This window comes from Silene latifolia, chromosome 11 (genome assembly GCF_048544455.1).
Source record: "Silene latifolia isolate original U9 population chromosome 11, ASM4854445v1, whole genome shotgun sequence".
Classification (NCBI taxonomy): domain Eukaryota; kingdom Viridiplantae; phylum Streptophyta; class Magnoliopsida; order Caryophyllales; family Caryophyllaceae; genus Silene; species Silene latifolia.
The window spans coordinates 74,145,104-74,163,824 of NC_133536.1; the positions used below are offsets into that span (position 1 = coordinate 74,145,104).

An 18,721-nucleotide genomic window follows, 5' to 3' on the forward strand; every position below is an offset into this window, starting at 1 on the left:
TAAGGGCTAAACTAGTAATTACACTTTTTAAATTTGAGCAGGGAAACGCCGGCATTTTTCGAAGGAAGGGCATCTTTCACGGAGGCTTGAAGAAGACGAAATTGTGCTGGACTGGAATCCGTGCGTCTTAGGCTCGAGACGGGCGGATTCTGGGTCTAGGCACAAGCGTCTTTGGGAGAAGACGGCCGTCTTCTGTTGGCTGTTTCCCGGGCGTCTTTGAAGGAAGACGCACGGATTGTGCTGTGGAGGACAGGCGGATTCAGTGCAATCCGCTCGGATTGTAGCTCAGCATTGTTTCTTCTTCTTCTTTTCTTCCCTTTTCTTCATAAAATCCTTGGGAATTTCCTCGGGGATGCAAGGATCTTTCCTCAACATTGCCCATCTACTATAATATGTACAAAGGCCTTTTAATCTTGTCTCTCCTTGATGCTTGGTCATTGAATTCAATCAATTTAGTCTCGTTTTGCCATGAAAATGCAAGATTCTTACTCCTTTCTTACCAAGGGATCAAAATCTCAAAGAATATGAAAAACCAAGAACTAAAGACAATAAATGACCCAAATATGCACTAAAAAGCATGGGAACAAGGCTAATTCGGGGGCTAAATATGCGCTAATTATGGTCACATCACTTGCCGATGCTCGAAGGATGTAGCGATCAGTTGCTAAATTGAGATTTCGGCTTTTGCTTTTTAAAGTTATTTGAGGATCGAATACTCGGGAGCCTTTGGTTGAGTGTCCACGTCTGGGACAACTTGGTCATTCGTTGTTGGAATGACTGTTGAATTATTCGGGTTTTGATAGGGGCGTCCGGACCGGGTAAGATGACCGATCTCTTTTGCCTATTTTTCTTTTCCCGGGACCACATAAACGTCCTCAGCGTCATCTCTCCAGATACCATTGACTTCGGGATCTCGAGGGTACCTTGGAGGGGTATTCCTCGGTGGGCAGTTTTTGTGAGGGAAGTTTTTGTGAGGGTAATTTTTGTGAGGGTGATTATTGTAAGGGTGATTATTGTGAGGTTGATTATTTTGGGGTGCGTGCCAGAATGGTCGCGCGAGCAATCCCTCCTGGTGAGGGTAGTTTTGGGTGTTTGTAGGACCCTCCCTCGGGCGCGGTGCTGGTGTTGGTGGGTTGAAAATCAACCGGCGGTAGGCATCGTCAAGTCGAGTAATCCTTTCGGAGAGACTGGCTATAGCCTCCTCAACCTGTTGAAACATAGCAAGCATGGTTGCGGCGCTGAACACGAATACCCCGTCTGAGGCATCCTTCTCCAAGGCATTCACCTCGTCACCAATTGGTAAGATGAGATGTGAGCAGTCCAAAGTTGGCTGGTCATCGGAGATAGCATGGATTCCCAAAGGGTTCGTTTTGTTGTTTGGTTTTGTTGGTGGAGGCAAAGGTAATTCGCATTTCTCGATCATGTCCTGAATGACGTGTTTGAGCTTAAAACAGGTTTCCGTGTCATGACCTTTCCCTTTGTGGTACTGACAGTAGGCATTAGGGTTCCATAAACGGGGTTTTTTTAGCATCAGACGGATCCGGAGTGGGTCCGATCGGTTGTAATTTCCCTTGGTCCATAAGCCTTCTTAGGGCGCTTGCATAAGTTGACCCTAAGTTGGTAAACACTCTTTGAGGGCGCTCAGCTCTTTTTGCGGTTGGCTCGAGGAGGTTGACCTCGTCAATTTTGTTCGTTTGACCATAAGGGTGAGATCCGATTGATGTAGATCCTTGGTAGACTCTACCGGTGGTTTTGGCCAGGACACCCTTTCGGAGGTCGTCTTCAATGCGGGTTCCAAGGATTTGTAGATCCTGGAATGTCTTGATGTTTTGGTATCTCAGTAAGTTGGAATATACCGGGTGGAGATTGTTGACAAATTTCTCCACCAAAGTTGACTCGCTTGGCTTGCTGACCAATTGATTGCTTACTCTCCTCCAACGGGTTAGGAATTCCGTGAATCCCTCCTCATCATTTTGAGTCAGGACCTCAAGAGTGCGGGTGTTGGCTTGAATCTCGACATTGTCGACATATTGCTTAGCAAATTTAACTACAACCTCATCCCAGGTAGTGTGGTTCTTCGGGTCAAGGGAGTAGTACCATTGGCGAGGGATCGGTTCCAAGGATGATGGAAAAATCCAGGTCAAGAGTTCCTGTTTGACCCCTTTTATGGCCATGTAGTCCTTGAAGGCTCGAATGTGATTGAGTGGGTCCTCCACTCCCTTGAATTTGGGCACATCGGTCAAGGTAAAGTTGTCAGGTAGTTGATCCCCAACGGGTTCGAATCTCTGATTGTTCTCAAGGTGGATGTTGTTACCCCGGGCTAGGAGTTGTTCTTCCAAGTGTTTGAGCCTTTTCTCAGTTTCAGTCAAAGGCAGAGTGTTATGTTCTCCAGTTTCCTTGTTTTCCAGGGTGTCGATACAGGTCTCGACACGGTCCAGGGTGACCTTAAGAGTGTTGGGAAATGTGTCCTCAACAACAGTGCGATCACATGATTTAAATATCATTATTAAATCTCATTTTGAAGAATACAATTGGGAAGTAATTTTGTTACTGTCAACTGGTCAACATATATCGGTAATGATTGGCTGACTAGAGTTTGACATTACTGTCGTGTGACGGTGGTGATCAGTTGACCCCCTAGGTCATACCTAAAGGGCAATACACTTAATTGATTATTTAATTAATCGTATAACGTTACGAGTTGATTAAATTACTTGAAAATTGACGGACGATTTCGGAAGTAAAATTTACGTATCATATTGAAATGTGATTAAATGAGATACGGTCTGAGTAATCGAATTGTTTCATTACTCGGATTAAATTATTGTTTAAGGAAACAATCGGAATTGAATGAATTTTTGTAAATGCGATTTATAAATTGGTAAAAATATTTCGGCACAAGTAATTATGAAATTACTAAATCGATTTTTGTATGTGACATATTTTTATTAATACGTTGATTTTTAATATGTTAAAAATACATTACAAATTATGTTACATGTGACATGTTACATATTGAGAAATTGACAAAAATAATATGGACACCATATTATGATATGTACCGAAATAATGGGGTATTAGATTAACATTGTGTTGATTAATTTATTAAGTAAACATAATGATTATCTACTAGTCTAGCCATGTAAGCCTATGAACATTGTTAAGAGCAACAACTTCATGCATTGGCTCACCCCAAAAGCCCCCCTACCACCCGGTTTTTGAGAAGAGGAAACCATGATGGTTTTCTCATATTTTTACCTAATAATATACAAAATGTTTTGTATAATATTCATTCACTTGTTCATCCAAAATTTAGTGTTTTAGAGAGACAAAATCCTCTCTTCTTCTTCCTCCCATAAAACCGAAAATATTAAGAGTACATAATATTTTTGGGTCCATTTTCTACTAAGATTAATATTATACTAGTACTTATAATATTAATTAGATTAAGTGTTAAGCCTTGGGTATAAAGCTTGGGGAGAGATCTTATACTTAGATCTTGTTCATCCATAAGGGAAAGCTCAAGATCAAAAGAGAAAGGTGATCTCTTTTGTGCCCTTGAATCCGAAATCAACAATGTAAGGACATTATTTCTCTTCTTTTATATTATTGTTTGCATGCATAAAATCCGTTTTAATTTTATGACAAATTAATTATGACATATTTGAATATGTTAGTATGTATATGAATCTACATTTCCTTCAATTGGTATCAGAGCCACGGTTGTTTGCATGCAAATTGGTTAAAAGTTTTTCCGAGTTATATGAATAACAAATAAAACTTGTAAAATTTGTGTTATTATGATATATCACGAAATTATTACATGCATGTTAATATTTCTGGTCCTAAAGTGTTTTAGGATTTTTTGGTTAATTTTTCGGATTTTTATTGTTCATAATTTACTATAATGGCATTTAAATGTGATTTTATGAGTAAAAATGTCATTTTTAGTCTAAAAATAGCTATACTTTGAATTTTCACTTGGTTTTTGGATATGTTGTCACATATATTATTTTGAGATAACCTGTAAATTTTCATAATTTTTGGACTAGTTATGCTCGAAAAATGATTTTTTCATTATTAAATTCGGATTTAAGTGAAAAATAGGTTAATATGAGTTAAATTTCGAATCTGGTCATAGAAAATTAATATGTTGTCACATGAAATTTTACAAGATGTGTGTAAAATAATTGGCTATAAAGAAGTCTTTTAGCATGATTTATGAATTTTTGAAGAAAAATAGCATAAATAGTGACATTATTAGTGGAAAATTAATAAAACATAATCTATGACTTAGGAAAAACGTGTAATGTTGCATTTTATTATATTTTTCAGATCTAAAATTGAAAAGTTAATGAAAATAATTTTTCCATGTTTTTATGATTATTTTATTATAAATCGATAAACCGCAACATTGTTTTTCGGGAAAAATTTCGAAATTTTTAACCTAAAGATTTTGAACATTATGAGTGTCATGGAATTTTTCCAGAATGTTCATGAATTTAAATTTCAAATTTTGAATTTATTTGGAATTTTTGGATTTATTTGAAGTTTAATAGCTTATTTTGTAATTTTTGGTCCATTTATGAACAATTTTGTAAATAAAGGTTAATTATGGTCAAATTTTTAGTGAAGACTAAATTTTGAGTCCTAAGAGGTTAGGGTAATTAACTTATGCATAAATATGAGTTTATGTATTTTTGTGATTATAAAACGTTGAAATCACGCAAATCCGTAAAAACCGAGTAATATATGATATTGGCTATTTAAAGGCGATTTATCATAAAAATTGAGCATGTTCATACATATTATAATGCTGCATTTTCTTTATGATTGTCATAATTTTTAATTTATGTAATTTTTGAATTATGTAATTTTACTTAGTATGGCCTTAGATTTTAATTGGTATTTCCCGAAATGTATGGGAATAACGATTCGGTTGTAATTTTTATTGTGATCTCGTATCACCGTTTTGTAATTTAATAGATTTATTTTATTTTAGTTACAAATGTATAATAGGAAATTATGTAATTTATTATGTAATTTTCATTCATTCCGGAGTTCCAAAAGACGGATTACTTCAAGAATGGCGATACATAAAGACGGTGTTACCTCGAGATGCGTGTCACAACCGAAGTTCAAGGGACCAATGGAGTTGGTTTCCGAATATGTAATAGATTAATAGTTTTTCTATTTTTAGGAAGGCCATACTAGGATTTATTTATCTTTATGCTTGCATTTTATTTTATGTCACATGCATCGCTAAATCGCCATAACTAAACATGCATTGTCTTCTTTTATCGAGTTTATCGACCGTGTCAATTAAAATTATCGTGGTTCACCGCTTTAGTTCACTTAAAACGTGATAGATAATGAATTGACATGACCTCTCGCTAAAACTATCAATTGAGACATAGCCTTACCAAATAGTAGAAACCATGAAAACCTATTTCGCGAGGGAGTGCGCTCGGCCCCACCGGGGTACAAACCTTGTTACGTAGGGGAAGTGGGTGATGAATGTTAAATCCACCGAATTCATGTTGATGAGGGATGTATCAGCCACACCGTGCCCAAGTTAATGTGGGTTTGGATCATGGACACATTTATTCGAAATTTGGATTGAACTCAACAAAAGTATTTGATAAGGGATGTATCGGCCCCACCGTGCCCTTGTCGATGTGTTTTGGGCTATAGATAATTGTTAATGTAATATTATCGACCAAGAGTTCTAAAAGTAGAATCGATTAAACGTTAATCCACCGAGTTATATTGATAAAGGATGTATCGGCCCCACCGTGCCTAAGTCGATATGAATTTGGGTCTTGGAATCATTTATTATAGTTGGGTAGAGGTCACTATATAAATGTTCATATCTTGTTAATTTTGCAAGTATGATTTAAAAAGACAAATGTTAATATTTCCTTTCCTCCATATTTGTAGTGCATTACAATGAATCCATCAAATGCTACCGCACCAATTACTATTGAGTCATATCACCATGTTCTTGACGACGTATGCTCCAACAATAATTTCGATACAACTAGAGAACTTCATTTCGGGATAGGATCGGATGGAAACCTTAATTTCATCACCTCTTCTAAACCACCCACTACTACTAGACCTCGTGTGAGTCCGTCTCAGGAAGACTACCTCATGCAAGCTATAGGGTCTTTGTCTCTGGAAGATAAAGATGCCAAAGCTAGTGGGAGCTCTAGCAATCAAGTTCTTGCTACAAAGGGCAAAAGGTTCAAGAAGAAAGGAAAGAAAGTCAAAAACTTCAAGCAAGTTAATGATGAGTGCCATTATTGCTATGGCATGGGACATTGGCTTAGGAATTGCCCTATGTATTTGCGAAATATAAGGGAAGGACTCATTACTCCAAAAGGTACAATTCCTAAAGAAATTTATGTTATTGATATAAATTATACTTCCACTACGACATGGGTACTAGATACCGGTTGTGGTTCTCACCTTTGTAATCATTTACAGGGTTTAAGAGATGTGGAGAGGCTTAGCAAGGGAGATGTGGATCTACGCCTTGGAAATGGAGCTCGGGTAGCGGCCGAATCCAAGGGAACTTATGTTTTAGCTTTGCCAAATGGATTTGAGTTGTATTTGCATAATTGTTTTTATGTACCTACACTCTCTAAAAACATTATTTCAATCGCCATGCTAGACGTGGACGGTTTTTGTTTTGCCATTAAGAACAATTGTTGTACTATTTCTAGGAATGATTTGGTTATTGGCCAAGCTACTTCCATCAATGACATTTACATTTTAGAGACCTCAAATCCGACAAGAGATATTTATAACATTCAATCAAAGAAACTCAAAACAAGTGACCCAAGTGAAGCGTTCATTTGGCATTGTCGATTAGGTCACATAAACGAGAATCGCATCAAAAGATTAATTTCAACTAATGTGATTACACCATTTGATTATCAATCATATGGTACATGCGAATATTGCGTAATTGGCAAAATGACTCGTAATCCTTTTAGTGGTAAAGGGACACGAGCTAGTGAGCTATTGGGACTCATACACACCGATGTATGCGGACCAATGAGTATCACCGCTCGTGGTAATTATGACTACTTCATAACCTTCACCGATGATTTAAGTAGATATGGGTATATCTATTTAATTAAACATAAGAGTGAAGCGTTTGAGAAATTCAAGGAATTTCAAAACGAAGTAGAGAACCAATTGAATAAAAGGATTAAGGCACTACGATCCGATCGTGGTGGTGAATACCTTAGCCTTGAATTTGATTCACACTTGAAAAGTCGTGGTATTATATCACAACTTTCTCCACCCGGAACACCTCAACTTAATGGTGTTGCCGAAAGGAGAAATCGAACCTTACATGATATGGTTCGATCCATGATGAGTCAAACCGAGTTACCGAACTCGTTTTGGGGATTTGCGATACAAACCGCAATTCGATCTTTGAATAATAGTCCCACAAAGTCCACCGAAAAGACTCCATGCGAGATGTGGACGGGTAAGATCCCAAATATATCCTATATGAAGATTTGGGGATGTGATGCTTACGTCAAAACTAAGAACGACAACAAGCTTGCCCCAAGATCCGAAAAATGCACCTTTGTAGGTTACCCCTTGACCTCTCGAGGATATTACTTCTACAAACCTCAAGATCATAAAGTGTTTGTGTCTTGCGAGGCTGTCTTCTTAGAAAAGGAATTTATTTCTAAGAGACATAGTGGGAGAAATTTTGAACTTGATGAAGTTCAAGAGCCACAAACCGAAATAGAGACGCAAGAAGATGTTCCTTCGTCGTCTAACGCGGTTGTACCTCCTCCACTAAGAAGGACGGGCCGAGTTATTCGCCATCCCGATCGATATGTGGGACTTATGGAGGAAGATGGAACACTCGATGTGTTGCTTATGGAAAGTGACGAGCCCGCCACCTACAAGGCCGCAATCTCTAGTCCTAATTCCACCTTATGGCTTGAAGCCATGAAGTCCGAAATGGATTCTATGCTTGAAAACCAAGTTTGGGACTTGGTAGATTTGCCTAAAGGGGCAAGACCCTCCAATGCAAATGGATATTCAAGGTCAAAAATGGCATAGAAGGACATGACGATGTCTACAAAGCTAGGCTAGTGGCAAAAGGATTTACCCAAGTCCAAGGTCTCCATTATGATGAGACCTTCGCCCCGTAGCCATGCTAAGATCCATACGGATTTTGTTAGCGATCGCCGCATTTCATGATTATGAAATTTGGCAAATGGATGTCAAAACCGCTTTTCTAAATGGGCATTTAGAAGAGGAGGTGTACATGATACAACCCGAAGGTTTTGTTGATTCTAAAAATCCTAACAAAGTGTGCAAGCTTAAGAGATCCATTTATGGTCTTAAGCAAGCATCAAGAAGTTGGAATCATCGATTCAATGATGTAATAAAGGAAAATGGTTTCACTCGAAATGTTGAGGAACCATGTTTATACATGAAATTTAGTGGGAGCAATGTTGTGTTCCTAATCTTGTATGTCGATGACATACTACTCATTGGAAATGATATTCCAATGTTGTCTTTGGTTAAGAAGTGGTTAGGTAACCACTTCCAAATGAAGGATTTAGGAGAGGCACAACGCATATTAGGTATCCGGATCTATAGAGATAGATCCAAGAGGATATTGGCACCAAGTCAAGAGTCTTATGTTGATAAGATTCTTCGACGATTCAGCATGGACAAATCCAAAAGGGGTTTGGTACCTATGGTAACCGGAACGATATTGAGCAAGACTCAATGTCCCTCCGAACCCCATGATGTTGAACGCATGAAGTTGATCCCTTACGCTTCTGCTGTTGGATCAATCATGTATGCCATGATATGCACACGCCACGATGTCTCGTATGCCTTGAGCATGACGAGTAGATATCAAGGAAATCCGGGTGAGAGTCACTGGATTTCCGTCAAGAACATCCTTAAGTACTTGAGAAGAACTAAGGACTCTATCCTTGTGTTTGGAGGAGACACAGAGTTGCGTGTTAATGGATACACGGACTCAAGTTTTCAAACAGATAGAGATGACATGAAATCACAAGTTGGTTTTGTTTTCATGCTCAATGGTGGTGCCGTAAAGTGGAGAAGCTTCAAGGAAGTCAGAATCGCGGATTCGACAACGGAGGCTGAGTACATAGCAGCATCAGAAGCTGCCAAGGAAGCTATGTGGATCAAGCAATTCACGGAAGGACTAAAAGTAGTACCTACCGCTAATGATCCCATCACTCTCTATTGTGATAATAGTGGGACGATCTTCCAAGCTAAGGAGCCGAAGTCTAGTAATAGATCTAGACATGTACTTAGAAAATATCATGTAATAAGAGATTTCATTAAAAGAAAGGAAATTGCGATTTGTAAGGTTGGGACGGATGACAACATAGCTGATCCGCTCACCAAGCCTTTATCGCAGGCTAAGCATGATGGGCATGTTACGTCCATGGGACTTAAACGTGTACCAAATTTCTGTTAGATTTTGAAATGAAATAAAAGTGTTGTTTTTGTTCATGTTCATAATCACATTTGTCTTTTATCTTTAATTTATACTTTGTTACATCCATACGGGTTGTAGAGACAATTGAACCCCGTTAAAGTGAACACGGATTAACATAGTATTTGCCCATAGTCACTTGTATGAGGTGACGTCTCGAAGTGACTAGAGTGTGAGGCGATTGATGGCAAGTTCAAGTGCCATAGAGTCATGTGAGATGACTAGTCGATCACATAGGCAGACTGTTGGGAACATTTTGTCGGGCCTTATGACCGCTTATAGAGTTCTTGCAAATTTATATAGCCTGGTCGTGGCGAGAGCTACTATAGTATTCGAATGAGTCGATTCTTTTGACTAAAGACTATTCTCCTAAGATGGCACAGTTTCAGATTAACTTTGATTTGTGTTACTACGACCTTCGTAAATGGGGTCAAATGGGCATATTTTGGGTTATGATGGTGTGGCTAGTCGAAGGGAATGAGTGCGATAGGAATTGTCCACCCCTAGTCGGGGTTATAACAATATCTCGGGGCCACTCGAGGAGTAATGAACTGGAAATGCGTGGCCACGCTCGGAAGGTATCAGTGGATAAATCCGGTCAATCGGTTATTCTCCGGATCGAGGAAACCACTCTCGATATGATCACTTGCAAGTACGACCGAAAGACACCTTGCATTGAGTGGGAGATAGTAATAGGACAAGAGAATTGGTGACGCACACTTGTCGAGGACAAGTGGGAGATTGTTGGGAAATGTGTCCTCAACAACAGTGCGATCACATGATTTAAATATCATTATTAAATCTCATTTTGAAGAATACAATTGGGAAGTAATTTTGTTACTGTCAACTGGTCAACATATATCGGTAATGATTGGCTGACTAGAGTTTGACATTCTTGTCGTGTGACGGTGGTGATCAGTTGACCCCTAGGTCATACCTAAAGGGCAATACACTTAATTGATTATTTAATTAATCGTATAACGTTACGAGTTGATTAAATTACTTGAAAATTGTTGACGATTTTGGAAGTAAAATTTACGTATCATATTGAAATGTGATTAAATGAGATACGGTCTGAGTAATCGAATTGTTTCATTACTCGGATGAAATTATTGTTTAAGGAAACAATCGGAATTGAATGAATTTTTGTAAATGCGATTTATAAATTGGTAAAAATATTTCGGCACAAGTAATTATGAAATTACTAAATCGATTTTTGTATGTGACGTATTTTTATTAATACGTTGATTTTTAATATGTTAAAAATACATTACAAATTATGTTACATGTGACATGTTACATATTGAGAAATTGACAAAAATAATATGGACACCATATTATGATATGTACCGAAATAATGGGGTATTAGATTAACATTGTGTTGATTAATTTATGAAGTAAACATAATGATTATCTACTAGTCTAGCCATGCAAGCCTATGAACATTGTTAAGAGCAACAACTTCATGCATTGGCTCACCCCAAAAGCCCCCCTACCACCCGGTTTTTGAGAAGAGGAAACCATGATGGTTTTCTCATATTTTTACCTAATAATATACAAAATGTTTTGTATAATATTCATTCACTTGTTCATCCAAAATTTAGAGTTTTAGAGAGACAAAATCCTCTCTTCTTCTTCCTCCCATAAAACCGAAAATATTAAGAGTACATAATATTTTTGGGTCCATTTTCTACTAAGATTAATATTATACTAGTACTTATAATATTAATTAGATTAAGTGTTAAGCCTTGGGTATAAAGCTTGGGGAGAGATCTTATACTTAGATCTTGTTCATCCATAAGGGAAAGCTCAAGATCAAAAGAGAAAGGTGATCTCTTTTGTGCCCTTGAATCCGAAATCAACAATGTAAGGACATTATTTCTCTTCTTTTATATTATTGTTTGCATGCATAAAATCCGTTTTAATTTTATGACAAATTAATTATGACATATTTGAATATGTTAGTATGTATATGAATCTACATTTCCTTCAAAGAGAAGTGAGTAGGCTGGCTAGCTGGGCAGTTGTAACATCTCTGTTGTCATTGTTGTTGGACGAAGTTGAAGATGGGGCCATGGTTCTGAGGCAGAAAAACGGCTCACATTACAACTCAATCCGACACGGTTCAAAGACTGAACACAGACAACACAAAGGACAGAACAAAGATCAGACTCAACAAGACGAGGATGACCGTGTGTGGTACCTCGGTGCTAACTCGTTTTATGACGTGACGGTGTTGACCGGACTTTAACTCGTGTCCAACGTAGTGGCGTGTCGCCGTTGGACGAGTCTCGTGGTGAGACGACTCATAAGTAAAGACCCATAAGTACGTTTGCTTCGACTCGATAGACACGAGGCGAAATTGGAATGGTAGACTGAAGTTTTCGAAAATAGAGATTTTCAAAAGGATTCGTTTATCGCTTTATGGACGGCTTCCGAAGAATAGGGATCTACGAAAGTCGGTCGGTTGAAAGGTCGTCTTAAGTTTGTTTGCAAAAGACGGTTTGAGTTTGAGTCGGCTCGAAAAATAATGTGTTGTTTCCAGAGAGGGTTTTTGAAATTCAAAATTGTATGATTTGAAAATCAAGTTTTCAAATGTTTGAAAAGGTCTCGAGGACGTTGTATGGTCCTCGGGATCTCGAAAATGTCTCGAGAAAAGGGTGTGTGCTTTTCTCGGGTTATGAAAGAGCCATTGTCGGCGCGAAACGGGTTAAAATCCGTGTCTTAACGTGGCGATTATAACGGCGTAAACAGTTGTTTTGAAATGGTTGTAGAAAACTGAGTTTGAAAAATCGTCTTTACGACGGCCTAGAAAGGCGTGTTGAAATGGTTATAGAAAACCGGGTTTGAAAATCGTCATTACGACGGCCTAGAAAGGCGTGTTAAAATGGTTATAGAAAACCGGGTTTGAAAATCGTCATTACGACGGCCTAGAAAGGCGTGTTGAAATGGTTATAGAAAACCGGGTTTGAAAATCGTCATTACGTCGGCCTAGAAAGGCTTGTTGTTTGAAATGCAACGGTCGGCGGAAGACCGAGGTTTGAAATGGCCATTATAACGGCGCAAAAAGGTGTTTTTGAAAATGTCATGGAAGGACTTATGATCACATAACACATAAGCACTCGCAGTTTCATTATATTATGCAAAATGCTGACACGGGTTATGGCTTAAAGGGTGGGTTGCACACCAAGCAATAAAACCCCGATTTTCGAGAGGGATACCAATCCAAACAAAATGTGTAAGGAGGGTGCCCTAGCCTCGTGCTCGAAGGTGATGAAAGCTCTTTGGCGAAACAGAAATGTGTATCATCAACGGTATGCTTGACTCAATCGGGATTCGAAATGCGGGGATGAGAAAACTCACGCCGACAGGACGAGCCAATTGGTCGAAAAGTTTTAGGTTGTGGGCCCGGACAAGGAACCCGACCGTGACCGTAATATCAATTAATGCATTTCAACCAAGACCTCGTTCGAGTCTCACCATCTAGGGATCACAAAGACACAAGTGTCCTAATTTTCCCCAGCGGAGTCGCCAATCTGTGGACATAGCCACCTACACGCCAAGCCAATCTGTGGACATGCAGCGGTCTTAGTGAAAGCCACGCTTGGCAGCGTCAGAATGCTTTCGACCGGATCGTTTTAGATCGGTCGGTTTCGTCTCGGCAAGGGTCTCAAAATGATGCAAGAGATGTTTGGAGTCGCCACCAAGCATTTGTGGGATGCCTGTAACCCATTCGAATCCACTTTATACCTCGGTCAAACGAAGCACAAAGCAGGGTTTGACATAGGTACTAAAGATAAGGAATCGTCCCTCTTTAGCATCCTATCTCTAGAATGACTCTCGTACGCCCTGGATAAGGTCGTCCACTATCCAAAGTTTCTGAGTAAGAGGTGAAGGTACGTATTGGGAAGCCCTTTAATCAGACACCCAATCCCGCCCGCGGTAGCGGCTTCTACTGATCGATCTTGGTTGGTTAAATGCAAAAATTGATAAAACGGTTTAAATGCTTGAATGCGCATCCAAAATTTTAACCTAACATGTGAGCTTTCTATGTCGATTTGTTTAATCCAAGTATCAAGTATAAGATGTCGATTTGGATTTAACGTTGATTTGCATGCAAGACGGAAATTAAACATCCATTTACCGTGTTAGGTTTATGGTGCATAACGTGATCCATTTGTCTTAGTAAGGCGTTTTGCAAATATGATGTTAAATGGGCAGATTCGTCGTCTGATCCGTCATGTATTCGGGTTAACCGAAGTCGGGATCGTCCTGGACAAATGCTGGAAGGGGAAAAGACCCTGCATCAGACAGCCAGAAGAGGCGCGAGCCTGCTGGCGATGCAAGGGGGTATCCCCTGGTTTGAAAATAGAAAAATGAGAGGCCTATTTGGGCGCGGGTCAGCAAACGATGGAAGACGCGTTCCGACCTTTGAAAGGGTTTGTAAAACGTATTGAGAAATGGGTATTTAAACCCGTCTTGGTTTGAAAAGACCGTTTAGGCCGCTTTTGTGTTAATTTGAAGAACGAGACTTGAATAATCGTCATTGTTTTGACAATATTCGATGTCGGGTTCGATTTTGCAAGCTTAACATGAATAGTTTTGAAAGTAATTATGAACTAAATTTTTTAAGTTCATTTGTTTGTAATTAGTCAATATTCATCATCGTACTTGGGTTAAAATCTGACATGGTATATGGAACCAAGGATGACTTTGTGTTGATAACTAATACATTTATTTTGAAAATGTAAAGAAATGATGAAAGGCTTTAAAATACCCTTCAAAATGTAAATGAATGAAATAAAAGGTTTTAAAATACCTTTTGAAATGTAATTAACCAAATATTATCACCGAAACACGGATTAAACCGTCATGGTATTAAGAACCAAGGGTGAAAAATGTTTTATGGCTAAAAACTTGTCATAAAAAGGTTTGAAAATACTTGAAATGGTAAAAATCGATTGCAAATATGAAATAAAAATAAAAGAGATGAAGAGACCAAACACGGTTTGGATTTAAGGTTGGGCAGGCTGCTTTAGGCGCGAGCCTCTTTGCTACGTATGTAGCCTCTACCTCAACCAAAAATCCGGTTTTGGCTCATTCTTCCCATGTTTTGGACCATGTTATGCATGATTTAACATGTTATAGTCATGAAACATATGAAAACATGATAAAAGAAGATTTTTTACACCCTCATACTTACATGCTAGGCTTGTGGTGAGAAATCGACGTAACTGTATCAACTTGTTTGGTCGGAAAACTCGGTTTAAAACCGTTTTTAGTAAGTAAAAGAGTGTTTTGTTAAGTTTAGTGATGGTGTAGTGGTCGAGATGGTCGGTCAAGTGATTTAATGCATGATGACGGTAACAAACAATGTGTAAGGCTTGTGTTTACGATCGGTAGGTCGCAAATACGTGTTGGATTGTGACTTGAGAAGTCGAGTCTAGAATTTTAAGGGAGAAATGAGGGGGCGGACACTTGCGTCACTCTCAAATGGTGGCATTTGAGGAGTATTTATAGAAAAATGGGTGGTTGTGTGAGTTTTGAACGACGTGGCCGCATGGGCTGCTCAAAGAGGCGCGAGCCACGTCACACGTCTTCGAGGTGTCCTGTCACTATCACACGAGGAAGTCATGATTAAAACATGCCATAGAGATGAGAGATGAGAGAGAAAGCGATTTTCTAACCTAAAATCTTCATAAAATTCCTCAATGACGGCAGTTAAGGCTACTCAACAAAACCGTTTTTCTCCTTTAATGACCTCTTCTTCTTCATTAAAATCTGCTCAAAAATCACAAAAAAGCATCAGTATTCATAGTAGAAGCCATGAACGTCCTAAAGTTACCACCTTTGAGGCTCCTCTTCTTCCTCGATACTCGGAAAACCCGTTCGATGCAAGATATTCGGGGTATCCCCTGTCTTTGACTACGAATATGAAGTCCAGGATGTTACTGCGGAGGATGAGGACTTGCAGGAGGGTTGGCTACTTCGTCATGGAGGAAAGGATGTTCATGTTCTACCAACTATCCATGAGGAGGAAGCCTCTGAGGAGCTCTTACAGTTTACCCATGAGGACATCAAAACAGAGGTAGATTTTTGGTCTCATTCTGTTATGTGTTACATCTTGGGTGCAAACCCCCCCTAGGCTTTGGTTGAGGATTATATATATAATGTCTGGGGTAGGTTTGGTGTGGAAAGAGTTTCGTTCTTAGATAATGGAGTATTTCTTGTTCGATTTACTAAGAATGAGGATAGAGATGCTCTGCTGCAGTCTGTATATTATCTCTATGATAACAAGCCTATTGTTATTAAGCCATGGACTGTGGATATGGAGCTTGTTAAGGCGAAAGTTGATGTTGTTCCTGTCTGGGTGAAATTGTTTAATGTTCCTCTGAAATTTTGGGGGAGTTGTTTGCCAGCAGTTGCTGGATTAGTCGGTAAATTTGTTAAAAAAGACCAAGAAACTCATGACAAAGTGAGGCTTAGTTATGCTAGGGTTATGGTGGAATCGGCTATGGACCAACCCTTGCCTGCAAAAGTGAAGTTCTTGGATGAATCAGGGAAATTGGTTTTTGTGCCTGTTGAGTATGAGTGGAAGCCTATTTCATGTACTAGCTGTAATGGGATAGGTCATAATGCTACACAGTGTAAGAAACCAGTTAAGAAACCTTCAAAACCAAAACCAAAACTCAAACAGGTCTGGAAGCCTGTTCAAATAGACAAGGTTCAAGTAGCTGTTGTGAATCCTGAGAGCAGCTCTCCTGTTCTAACACCAGCCAATTTTCCTCCTCTTCACACAGTTAGATCTGTACCTATACAATCTACTCCAGCAAAGCATATTATGAGATTGAATAGGCAGGAGAATGTTGTGGGGGTAAGATTATCTGCTAAATTTAGTAAGTATTCATTTCTAGATGCTTTGAATAACTCTAATGCTTCCAGGGGGGGGGTAGTAGAGAGTGGCAAGGACCCCCCTGAGGACACTATCAATGCATAGCATAGGTTTCTGGAATGTTAGGGGTCTTAATGACCTGAATAAGCAGAAGGTGGTTAAATGGTTTTTGCACAATAATGAAGTGGGCTTGTTTGGGTTACTAGAAACAAAATTGAAACCTGGAACTCTTTTGAATAAAAACACTTCAATTTGTGATGGTTGGAGCATTTTTACTAACTGCAGTTGGCATAAAGGAGGTAGGATTTGGGTTTTATGGAAACCAGACTGTTTTGAGGTTAACTTTGTTTCCTACAGTGCTCAGCATATTCATATGATAGTAACATCTAGAGCTGATAATAAGACTTTTAAGCTCACAATGATTTATGCTTTTAATGGTTTGGAGGAAAGGGTGGCTTTATGGAATACTTTGAAAGAGATTTCCCTTGACTGTACTGCACCTTGGCTATGGTTAGGGGACTTTAATACTGTGTTGTCACCAGTAGAAAGATTAGGGGGGAACACTACTGATGCTGAAATGCAACATTTCCAAGATTGTGCTTCTATCTGTGGTATGGATGATATAACCTCCTCAGGTGCTTTGTTTACCTGGTCTAACAAGCAAAACCCTGCTGATAGAGTCTACAGCAGGCTGGATAGGGCCATGGGTAACCAAGCTTGGCTGGAAGATTTTGGGGATAACTATGCTTATTTTCACCCTGAGGGTTTGTTTGATCACTGCCCCTGTACTGTTTTGACTACTCACTCTACTTTGGGGGGTAGGAAAAATTTCAAGTATTTTAATATGTGGGGCTCTGCTAGTCAGTTTAAGAATATTGTTGAGAATGTGTGGAGTATTCATTTTCAGGGACAAAAATGTTTTCTGTTATTAAGAAGCTCAAAGCCTTGAAACCTGCTCTGAAAAGTTTGAATAAGTACTGTTTTTCTGATATAGAAAACAGCACTACTATTGCAACAGTGGCCCTTGAAAATCTTCAGAAGAAGCTGGTTGAAAACCCTGGTGACATTGTTTTATTACAGCAGGAGATGGATATGGCCCATGATTTGAAGGAACTGATTTCAGCAAGGGATAGTTTTTTTATTCAGAAAGCCAAAGTCCAATGGTCTTTGGAAGGAGACCTAAATACTAATTACTTTCACCATGCTATAAAAAAAAGAGTTTATCTTGATAAGGTTTTCCAAATTGAGGATATGAATGGAAGATCTTGTACTGATGGTGATTCTATTCAGGCTGCTTTCCTTGAATAATATCAATCTCTTCTGGGATCTCAGACTGAGACTGAGAAAGTGAACCTGATTGTTGTGAGGAATGGAGCTTGCTCTACTGCTGAACATAGGAATATTTTGAGCAGGCCTGTTACTGCTGAGGAGGTTAAGCAGTGTTTGTTTAGCATCCCTAAGGGGAAATCTCCTGGACCTGATGGTTATGGAAGTCAATTTTTTAGGGATGCTTGGGAGATTATTGGTGATGAGATTTGTGCTGCAGTGCAAAACTTTTTTGATACTGGCAAATTGTTGACTCAGCTTAATGCTACCATCATTACTCTTATTCCTAAGGTGGAAAGACCTGAGACTGTAAAGCATTATAGACCTATCTCTTGTTGTAATGTGATTTACAAAACTATATCTAAGCTCTTTGTGTGCTAGGCTTGCTTTGTGATTTTGCGACATCATTAGCAGGAATCAAGGAGCCTTTGTGAAGGGGAGGAGCATCCTTGAAAATATTCTTATATGCCAGGATTTGATCAGGCTTTACAATAGGGGTATGGCTTCTCCTAGGTGTATGTTCAAAATGGATTTACAGAAGGCTTATGATACTATAGAGTGGAAGTTTGTAGATCAAATGTTGTCAGCTCTTAATTTTCCTTCTAAATTCCATCAGTTGATAATGGCCTGTCTTACTTCTCCTACCTACACTTTGAATTTGAATGGTGATGTAACACCCCCATATCCAGAGGAGCCTTAACTAGGCCTTCCTTAGCATATAAGGGCGTTACCATCTCGGTTGCCCGAGGAAAGCAGTTACCAAACGTCAATAAAAGAACTATTAAGTTATATTACAAGTGATTCAAACCAAAATACAATACAAGGTGCAACTCAAAGACTACTCGCTATGACCATCATATCTCGTGAAGACTCATCCCCGCCCGGACTCCAGCTATCCACGACATCAACACCTGCTAAGACCGACTGCTCACCATAAGGGATCACGGCAGACACATAACAAACAAACAACCACACAAGGTCAGTAC

At 39.0% G+C, this 18,721-nt stretch overlaps 1 protein-coding gene across 1 annotated transcript in view; it reads left to right on the forward strand.

Moving 5' to 3' along the window:
- LOC141613551 (uncharacterized) overlaps positions 1 to 18,116 on the forward strand; it is a 36,415-nt gene extending 18,299 nt beyond the window's left edge. Inside the window, exons 3-7 of the mRNA XM_074432288.1 lie at positions 15,457 to 15,605; positions 15,663 to 16,466; positions 16,561 to 17,194; positions 17,317 to 17,642; positions 17,742 to 18,116. Coding sequence (XP_074288389.1) covers positions 15,457 to 15,605; positions 15,663 to 16,466; positions 16,561 to 17,194; positions 17,317 to 17,642; positions 17,742 to 18,116 — 2,288 coding nt within the window. The remainder of the gene's footprint in view (positions 1 to 15,456; positions 15,606 to 15,662; positions 16,467 to 16,560; positions 17,195 to 17,316; positions 17,643 to 17,741) is intronic.
- Positions 18,117 to 18,721: the final 605 nt, after the last annotated feature.